We start from the raw sequence: 10,624 nt of genomic DNA on the forward strand, positions 1-10,624 counted from the left end.
GGATTAGTTAAGATGACATCTGATTTATCATTTTTTTTGGTTTCAGGTGTACAAAGCAATGTAATAATTAGACATTTACACTTCTCACAACGTGAAACCCCCCCCCCCAGTCTACTACTCCTCTGGCATCGAATATAGCTGTTACAATACCATTCATTGTATTCCCTATGTTGTACTCCATATCCCATAAATATATATATATATAGTTGACATTCAATATTATTCAACTTCAGCTTCAGGTGTAGTGCAGTGGTCAGACATCTATACAGTCTATGAAGTGGTCTCTCTAATAAGTCCAGTGCCCATCTGCATCTGGGACCCTATATAATCTTTACATTATTGATTATATTCCCCAAACTGTATTTCATGTCCCCGTGGCTATATCGTGACTACTAATTCGTACTTTCTAATCCCTTTATCTTCTCCCCCTCCCATCTAGCAACCATCAGGTTTTTTTTTCAGTATCTCTGTGTCTGTTTGTTTGCTCGTTTATTCTGTTCTTTAGATTCCACATCTAAGTGAGATCATATGGTGTTTGTCTTTCTCCATCTGACTTATTTCACTTAGCACAATATTCTCTAGGTCCATCCATGTCATTGCAAATGGTAAGATTTCATTCTTTTTTATGGCAAAGTAATACTCTGTTGTATAAGTGTACCACAGTTTCTTTATCCAATCACCTATCGATGGGCATTTTGGTTGTTTCCATATCTTGGCTATTGTGAATAGCGCTGCGATAAACGTAGGGGTGCATATAGTTTTTTTAAAGACTTTTATTGGGGAACTGGGGGGATGGGAACAGTGCTGGGGAATTGGGGGAAGGGGAACAGACAAGTTGCCGTCGTTTTGTTCTTCAGTCTAGTTGCGGAGGACATTGCTTCACTGGCCCAAGTTGGCACCATCGCCGCACTCCTCCCGGGCGAGGCACATCTGTTGTCGGTTTCTGGATGGCCGCTCACTGAGGCTGCTGGCCGCTCACGCTGGCTGCTGGCTACACACAGCAGCCCACGGCAACCCACTGCCACAGGGGCTGCAGCCTACGCCGTCACCGGCGACTCAGGTCAGCCCAGCTCCAGGTTGAGCTGTTGTTCAGCATCTTAGCTGTGCAGGGCAGTGCCACTGGCCCTCACATGTGGGATCCGAACCGGGGCCCTCTGGCATCCCAAGCCAGCTCCCAACCATTGCGCCACTCGGCCGGCCCCATATAGTTTTTTTAATTTAGTGTTTTGGATTTCTTTGGATAGATACCCAGGAGTGGAATTGCTGGGTCATAAGGTAGTTCCATTTTCTATTTTTTGAGGTACTTCCATACTGTTTTCCATAGTGGCTGCACCAATCTGCAATCCCACCAACAGTGCACAAGGGTTCCCTTTTCCCCACAACCTCGTCAGCACTTGTTGTTTGTTGATTTATTGATGATAGCCATTCTGTCAGGAGTAGGGTGGTATCTCATTGTGGTTTTTATTTTCTTTTCTCTAATGATTAGTGACATTGAGCTGACATTATCTTTGGGGTCTAATATATTTAAACTATTTTTAGTATACCATTCAATTTTAAAGGATGCATATTATTAATTTCCAACTTGGTAGATTATCACAAAATAAACACACCCATATCAATACTACCAGGTCAAGAAATAGAAATTAACCTCACTCCCTCTAAATTATACCCCCTTACTCATCCCCAAAACTTGCTAATAACTCTGTTGACTTGTAACCCTGATTACAAAGGTTACAAATCACCTGTTTCAGTTTTTTGGACCTTTATATAAATGAAAGAATATAGAATTGGCTTTTCTTTACATTATGGTTGTGAGGTTCAACAATGTAATTATTTGTAGTTCATTCATTGTTGTTACTGTATAATCTTCCACTGAATGAATGTGATACTATTTGTTGATTGGCCCCTTGAAAAGCATGTAGGTTTTTTGCAGTTTGGGCCTATTAAAAATAGTGCTTCCATGTATGTTTTTCTACAAGTTGTTTGGTAAACATATATAAACATTTTTTTGGATGTATACCTGGAAGCAGATTGTTCATGGAACTGCTTAGTCAAACTTTTTATTCTGTTCTCTGTAGAGGTTTTGCCCATCTTTTATGAGATTTTTTTCCCCTAGATGGCTTCTTTTTATGCTATTATATATGTCATAATATAAAATTTTAATTTTTAACTGCTTCTGACATATAGAAAAATAATTCATTTGTGTATGTTGGTCTTATAACCAAACTCTTTTATTTTTATTTTTTAAAAGATTTTTATTGGGGAATTGGGGGGATGGGAACAATGCTGGGGAATTGGGGGAAGGAGAACAGACAAGTTGCTGTCATTTTGTTCTTCAGTCTAGTGGTGGAGGACGTTGCTTCACTGGCCCAAGTTGGCACCATCATTGTGCTCTTCCCAGGTGAGGCACATCAGTCACTGGCTTCTGGACGGCCGCTCACTGCGACTGCTGGCCGCTCACACTGGCTGCTGGCTACACACAATAGCCTATGGCAACCCACTGCCACAGGGGCTGCAGCCTACGCCGTTGCAGGCGACTCAGGTCAGCCCAGCTCCAGGTCGAGCTGTTGTTCAGCATCTTAGCTGCGGAGGGCAGTGTCACTGGCCCTCATATGTGGGATCCGAACCGGGGCCCTCTGGCGTCCCAAGCCAGCTCTTAACCGTTGCGCCACTCAGCCGGCCCCCCTTTTATTTTTTAATAGTTTGCCAATAAATTTTTTTGTTTGAAATTTTACATACATAGTCATATCATCTACAAATGATGATAGTTTTATTCATTTCATAGCAGCCTTTTTACCCTGTAATTTTTTCCTTCCCTGGTGGGCCCTACAGTTTTATGTTGAAGAGAATGGTGAAGTGGATATTTTTGTATTCTCTATAGAAGAGGGACAACTCTCCATGTTTCATGAATACATAGGAAGCTTTCTGCCTTTTTTTGTAGATTTTTTTCATCAGAGTAACTAGGCTTTTTTTATTCCTTATTTGCTAAGACATTCTGTATTGGGAATATGTTGACATTTATAAAATGCTTTTTCTTTACCTATTCAGATAATCTTATGATGATTCTCTCTCTTTCAGTGTATGTGATTAAAAAAAAACATCGATTAATGTTGAAATGTTAAACCACCCTTGTGTTTCTGCAAACAATGCAATGTGCTTGTGATCATATGTATATGACACTGGGTTTGATTCACTCATATTGTGTTTGGGATACATGCTCTGATTGCGTCCCACAATTAATCTTCCAGTTCTCACTCCATTTCCTCCACCTTCTTTGAATAAGTCAGCCCTGACTGTGGCAGTATCCTCCCCACTTCCTGTAACCCAATTTGAACCCGATGTGACGTGCTGTATTGGGATTTCTGAAGGCGCTTTCATGTCCCATAAGATTAACTAGCAGTGCTATTGCAGAGTAGGGCTTGGGAACAAGAGTTCTCTTTTAAACACATACACTAACACACCCCATGGGTCACTTTCAGACATGGACACCATGGAGGAATTCCAAGGAGGAACTTGGAAACAAATTGCTGAGTTTTGTTATCTACTTTGAACAGAGGCAACAAATTCCTAATGTTCTGAAATTAATAATTGGTCATTTCTACAGCAATGTTGTATTATTCTGGAGAACTTAGGTGAGAAATTGTCTTTAACCCTCAACTCAAATTAGAAACAGAGGAAACTATGGCAGAATGTGTGAGCATCAGCACAACACACTGAAGAGAATCTTGGGAAGGAACATGTGATTGGTGGATCAGAAATAACAAGCTGATGATATCAGATTATCACCTGATCGACAAACACATAAAACGCTGAAAGCCCATGCAGTTTTCTGAGACAGACCTACTTCGCTCAGTTTTATATTTGTAGTTCAGAGGAAACTGGAGAAGAAACCCTGCAGTACCTAAAAATAGATTTTTGTGACCTGTGATATCAGAATTGGCTCTTAAATGTTATGGCAGAAATGAAGAACGTGTACGCCAACATGCCAGAAATATCATGCTTGGGGGCCTACAGGGATGTCTAGAAAGAGCAAAACAAGAGCTGTAATACTGTCCTGGAAAGAAAGACTTTAAATAGAGACAAAAAGAAAAGGAGCAAAGCAAAACTATGCAAAGGCACATTAAAGAGAAGAAGTGGCTTACACGTTAGCAGAATTTACTCTAACCTGGTTGAAGATTTTGTAAAAATGGATGTGTATGTCTTAAATGGGGGTGGGGTAGTCAGCCATGGAAGCTTCGAGTCAGGAGAGATGCACATGCAGAGGTTGCACGGTATAGCCGAGCGGCTCACAGGGGACTGGGCATGGGTCTTCTAGTTCCTTAAGCAAGACCCTGTTTTTAACATGAATGCATGAGGTGGCCCTCAGTATTCCGTCTTTCTAACTTACCTCTTCTGATCCCTTGTTCAGAAAATAACCTTCTCATTGCTATTTGAGTTCTCTTTAGACATGCATGCGTCAGCAACTGGCCCCAAAGACTTAGGAAAACTTCAGTATTACACTTAATGTTATAATTAATAAATTGCCATATTAGTTTTATAGACTTGGATAACGTTTTTATGCCCTAAGATGTGGGCTCACCCTTTCTATGTAAATAAAATCACCATTTAAATCTCCAAGAATGAAGTTCAGCTCTGGTATGTGTGTTAAGGTAATGGAACAGTTTCCTTTTATCTGCAGGTTGAATGGATAACTTATTTCTTATGAGCCTGTGTTTTTCTTTTAAAATGTTACACTTTTGCATACTTATGGACTTCAGAGAATGACAGCAATCAATCTATCAGTTGTACTGTTGGAACAAGACAGAGGCATTTAGGGACTTGAAATACACTCAGGAAAGGCAGAGATTCTTAGAGTCCTCTGATAAAATTTAGCTACTGAAGCCGAAAAATCCTCATACAACATCCCAATATTGCCAAGCGGTTGTTTAGCTGACATATGATGCCTACAATTATGTGAATTCCCACTCACCCTCGTGGTGGCCTATAGAGCTTGCTAACATCTCCAGTAAACAGGGCTTCCTTATGTTAGTATCCATCCCCACCACCCCGCCCCCCTGCCCGGGCCCCCTACATCTTTTGTTCTTTGGGATCACTGGTATTAGTCTCGATGGCATTGCTGAGTGATTTCTCCCCTCATGGGATGAACTGTCTCCTGATATTCTGTGCGGCAAAGTCACATTCATGTGCCTCTTATCTCGGGCATGTTTTCCACCTCATGGGGATGCACTTCTGACTGAGTACAGCATTTCCCTGGAAACTGCCTGAACTTTATCCTCCACGCCCCTGCCTGCCCTGCCACCAAGGCCCTGGTCACTGACCTTGCTAACCACATCTTCATTATTAAGATTAAGTTCAGAGCGCTGACCCTGTATATTCTAGATTGACTAGAGTCTGTTTTAGTGGAATAAAAGCTCCCTGAAATATATGGACATTTGTATTCATTCCTCATTACTTTTATCTGTGTCACTTTTGTAAGATGCTTCTAGTTGGCATCATCTGTTTTTGGTGTAAGATCCCTAAAATATAGTGAATGTATTTCTCTCTCATTTTATCTTCAGACTTATGTTCTGTGTTGTGGCAGTAAAAGACACTAGATCTTAGTTATGGGTGTTAGAGTCACACAGAACAGTACACTCATCCTTTAATTTCCTCAGAGGATTGGTTCCAGGACCCCCACAGATAACAAAACCTGCAGATGCTCAAGCCCCTTACCTAAAATGCCATAGTATTTATGTATAATCTATGCACATCTCCCCATATATTTTAAATCATCTCTCAATTACTTGCAATACCTAGCTCAATATAAATGCTATGTAAATACAGGCATACATCTCAAATGATGGAGGTACATTCTGAGAAATGTGTCATGGGCGATTTCATTGTTGTGTGAACATCAGATGTCCCCACGCCTGCACAGACAGCATGAACAAAGTAGCCATGGTGACAGGAAGAGGCTTTGTGTGCACCCACAGCACTGGCTCTCTCTCCCCATGGCGGCTTCTGCTGCATGTACTCTTGTCAGAATCCAAGAATGGTGTTGAGCCCTAATCAGTCATATCACTCATGACGATCTATGACCCCACACGGAGCCAAGTGTCCTACATGTGGCCCCTTCAACATGGAAGACAGCAGTTCTTCCTGACTAGGACTGCACGTTTGGTGAATGGAAGTGTCTTCCCTGTCTGCATTGCTATCCACCAGCTCACAGTATTATTGTCATAGGATACAGGGTAGCATCATTTCAGACCAAGGGTTCCACTTTATGATGAACAAAATCAGGAATAGGCACATGACCATGGTCTACTTGTCCTATAACATGACAGAGAAATTGTTGGCTTGATAAAAATAAATGTTATTAGTGCAGCAAAGACACCAACTTAGATGTGACAACCTGCAGGATTGATAGATGGCCTTCTGGATGTGGTATATGCCTTGATCCACTGGCCATTGTATATGGTTGACATACATGTAGGACCTTATATATCCACATGGGTTCAGAAAGTGATGTGCAGAAGCAGGAGTGACTCTTACATTAACCCCCAGTGACACGCAAGAATCTGTGCTTCCCATCCCGTCATGTCCTTAGACTCTCCTGGATGGAAGGTTTTACTCCTATGAAAGGCACATTTTTGTCAGGAGACATAAACTATTTTATAACTATCATCTAGTCAATGTGGACTCTTCAAACACAGTTACAATTCGGTGAGGGGTATTCATCATGACAAGGTAGAGAGCAGGGAGAAATACCTCTGGAATGCACGGATTCACTGGAGGGTCCCATGGTGTGTCCATGCCCAGTGACAACCGTAACTGACCAGTGACAGCACCAAGCTTGCCAAGGGCCTAGTTCCCTGAGCTCAGGCCTCTCCTTCTTGGGATGTAAGTGTAAGTGCCTTGGAACAGGAACAGAAGACCACGTCCCAGATTGGGGTCTGTTCATTGTTGGCTATGTGACATTGCACACAGAAATGGGTGTCTCTCTAGAAAACGGAGATAGTAATAGTGGGGGGGGGCTATTATGATGCTCAGCATGGATAATGCAATAGTGTATAATATGTACTTAAATTCCTATATCAGGAATGCTGTACAATAAATCAAACACAATATGGATGAATTACAGTATAGAATTTATTAAGAAACACATAGGTAAGACTCCTGAAACTACAAAGACAACTCAAAGTGATCCTGAAAGAAGAAAGCCTGATACAAGAACCATAAGTATATTAATAAAGAAAATATGATTATGAGATTCACAGAACCCTATGAAAAAGTTATGAGAATTGGTTTTCCTAAGTTACTTAGAGGGATCTGGTGATCCTGGCTTCAGAGTCAAAGCCAAGATCGTAACTCCTTATTGAAGATGCACGAAGCTGGCACATGACCCACATACATGGGAGGAAGAAAGACTGGGGGAGTCCTCTGCACTCCAGCAAACTGGTTCTTTAAAATAGGCCGATGAGTCACAGAACTTGTGGTCCAGCGTGCTGCTTCTCAGCAGTCTAGAAGGTTCATTAGTTTCCATAATGGCAAGTCAGTTCACAGAGGTGTTTGTGCAGACGGTGGTTCTCTGGCGAGGTGATCAGCAGCAGCAAGGCTGGCAGCAGCTGGACCCGCCATACGCTATGCAGCCAGGCACGCAGCAGCACGTGGGGTGGTAGCAGGTTCTCTGGACGTACACGGGACAACAGCAAACTGGCTGGCAGCAGGGTGTGCCGCAGCAACTGGGACGGCAGCAAGGCTGGCAGCAGCTGGACCCACAGCAGCTGGGCCGGCAGCAGCTGCTCACACAGCAAGGGCGGCAGCAAGGCTGGCAGCAGCTGGACACGCAGCAAGGGCGGCAGCAAGGGCGGCAGCAGGTGGTCCTGCAGCAGGTGGTCTGACAGCAGGTTGGGCGGCAGCAAGGCTGGCAGCAGCCTGACCCACAACAGCTGGACCCACAGCAGGTGGGCTGGCAACAAGGGGAGCAGCACATGGTGTCAGGGGTGGAGGGTGAGTGTCCGTTCAGAGGTGAGTTTCTCAGATTCTGATGACTCCTTCTGTTCTGGGGCTTTTTTATACCCTGGACCCCAATATTGGGACCAATAAGCAGGACTTTCCTTGTTGTTGTTTTTGTAATTACTGGGAAATTGTTAAGTAGGAATTTGCTCCTTTTATGTTTTAGTCTTCTGTAAATTACTGTTTGATCTTTTTCTTAATTGGAAAAACTACTTAACAACCTTTTCCAGAAATGAGAAAGTCAGGAATCATCCCCAGCAACATTTCTGGTCATGTGACATCATCTGCTCATGTGATAGCTCCCAACGCTTTGAGGAAGGTCAGAACAGTGATCCTTTCTCAGCTTTGCTCCTTCGGCCATGTTTAGAGTGGGAAGTGCCCTGAGAGGTCAGCGCTTGACGGGTTCTGTGGGAATGAAACCCCGCTTGAGTCCAAGTCTGATACCTCAGAAAGGCTGGTTCAAGACTCTAGCACATGTCTATCTGTGGCAACCTCCTCAAAAGGTGTTTCCCAGTTCCATCAGAGACACTTGGCTAGCGGACAGTTGGCACATCAGCTCCAAAACAGGAGGATGGAGGCAGAAGCAGTGCACTGGGTTTCAGAGCATCTCCATTAATGTTCTGTCTCTATTTTCTAGCTGGGTCAGTATCTCAGGTGAGACATTCCCAACTTGCACATAGTACTTTGTTTTGTAAATTGAGGCAAACAGGTGCAATAAGATGATAGCCAACGTATATTTTATCGTGCAAATTTATATATTTCAACAAACAGAAAATTGTCAGCCATAATCTAAAAAAAATTTTTTTATTGTTAGTTTCAGCTGTACAGAACAATAGTTATTCTTTTCACCCTTCGCCCAGAAACAACACCCCTCCCCCATCTACTGCCCTCCAACCCCCAATATCATACTTGTCTATTACAATTCCATTGACTCCATTCCCGCACTCCCCCCTTTTCTCAGTCTTCTAGGTACATATGAGGTGTGATCAAAACATACAGTGAATGTTTAACTTAAAAAAAATTATTACAGTAAAAGACAAATTGCCATTAATCCCTCTCAAAATACTTCCCCTTGCATTGAACACACTTATCCCATCATTCTTGCCACTTTCTGAAGCAGTTCTGGAAGTCCTCTTTCGTGAGTGTCTTTAGTTGCACTGTCATGGCTGCCTCCATGTCCTGAATTATTTCAAAACATTTACCTTTCATGGTTATTTTGACTTTGGGGAAGAGCCAGAAGTCGCGTGGTGCCAGATTCAATGAATAAGGTGGATGAGGACACACTGTAATGTTCTTATTTGACAGAAATTGCCATACCAGAAGCGATGAGTGACACTGAGCCTTTCTGTTGTGATCATAAAAACGGTGAATGCTGCTGTCTAGTGCCATCCAACAGAAAGGCAGGGATCTTCAATATGGGAAGTGGTGCATCAAACCTTAGAAACAGAGTGTGACAAGTTTCAACTTGTTCAGTGCAGTCAATCAAGTGTGAGCTACGGTTGAGAGAAGGTGTATTTTAAAGTGTGCCATAAATCATGGATCACGAACAATGCATTAATATGAAATGGACAAACGGTTTCAAGCTTTCGTCTTCCATCATGACAACTCTCTGTGTTGGGTTTCCAGTCTTTTGTTCACGTCTTTAATCCATTTTGAGTTCATTTTTTATGGTGTATAACAGTGGTCCCATTACATTCTTTTGCACATTTTCCCAAAAAATATTTATTGAAAAGACTGTCCTTTCCCCATGTGTATTCTTGGTTCCTTTGTCATAAATATTTTGACCGTAAATGTGTGGGTTTATTTTCAGCTCTGTTTTCTGTTCCCATGTTTTATGTGTCTGTTTTTATGCTAATACCATACTGTTTTGATTAGTAGAGGTTTGTAATCTAGTTTGAAACCAGGGAGCATGATGCCTCTAGCTTTGCTCTTGTTTCTCTGCTTTGGGGATTTTTGTGGTTCCATATAAAGTTTAGCATTGTTTTTATTTTTTCTATTTCTGTGAAAAATACTATTGGAATTTTAATAGGGATGATAGTGAATCTTAGATTGCTTTGAGTAGTATGGACATTTTAGCAATATTAATTCTTCCAATCCATGTGCATGGGATATCTTTCCATTATTTGCATCTTCTTTAATTTCTTTCATATATATATTTTAGTTTTCAGTGTGCAGGTCTTTCACCTTCTTGGTTATATTTACTTCTACATATTTTTTAATATAATTATCATCTTAATTTCTCTTTCTGGTAGTTGATTATTAGTGTATAAAAATGCAACAGGCCCTTCGAGCGTCTGAGTCTTGGTCTTTCTTGGGTCCCCCTCCAAGTTGTTTGGAGTGTACTTTTTCTCCAAATAATGATTCCCTTGGCCTTGGCCCTTGCTCTTGGCCCTTTGGGCCTTTGAGCTTCTATTTTTTTGAAGTGTACTTTTTCTTCTAGTAAACTTTTCTTCCACTACTTTAAAAAGAAAAAGAATGCAACAGATTTCTGTATATTGAATTTATAGACTGCGACTTCTTTTTTTTTTTTTTCAAGATTTTTATTGGGGAATTGGGGGGATGGGAACAGTGCTGGGGAATTGGGGAAAGGGGAACAGACAAGTTGCTGTCGTTTTGTTCTTCAATTTTA

At 41.8% G+C, this 10,624-nt stretch overlaps 1 protein-coding gene across 1 annotated transcript in view; it reads right to left on the minus strand.

Moving 5' to 3' along the window:
- LOC109380703 (keratin-associated protein 9-3-like) overlaps positions 1 to 10,624 on the minus strand; it is a 24,984-nt gene that overhangs the window by 1,555 nt on the left and 12,805 nt on the right. The window contains exon 2 of the mRNA XM_019638518.1: positions 7,586 to 7,914. Coding sequence (XP_019494063.1) covers positions 7,586 to 7,914 — 329 coding nt within the window. The remainder of the gene's footprint in view (positions 1 to 7,585; positions 7,915 to 10,624) is intronic.

This window comes from Hipposideros armiger, unplaced genomic scaffold (assembly GCF_001890085.2).
Source record: "Hipposideros armiger isolate ML-2016 unplaced genomic scaffold, ASM189008v1 scaffold_40, whole genome shotgun sequence".
Taxonomy (NCBI): Eukaryota; Metazoa; Chordata; class Mammalia; order Chiroptera; family Hipposideridae; genus Hipposideros; species Hipposideros armiger.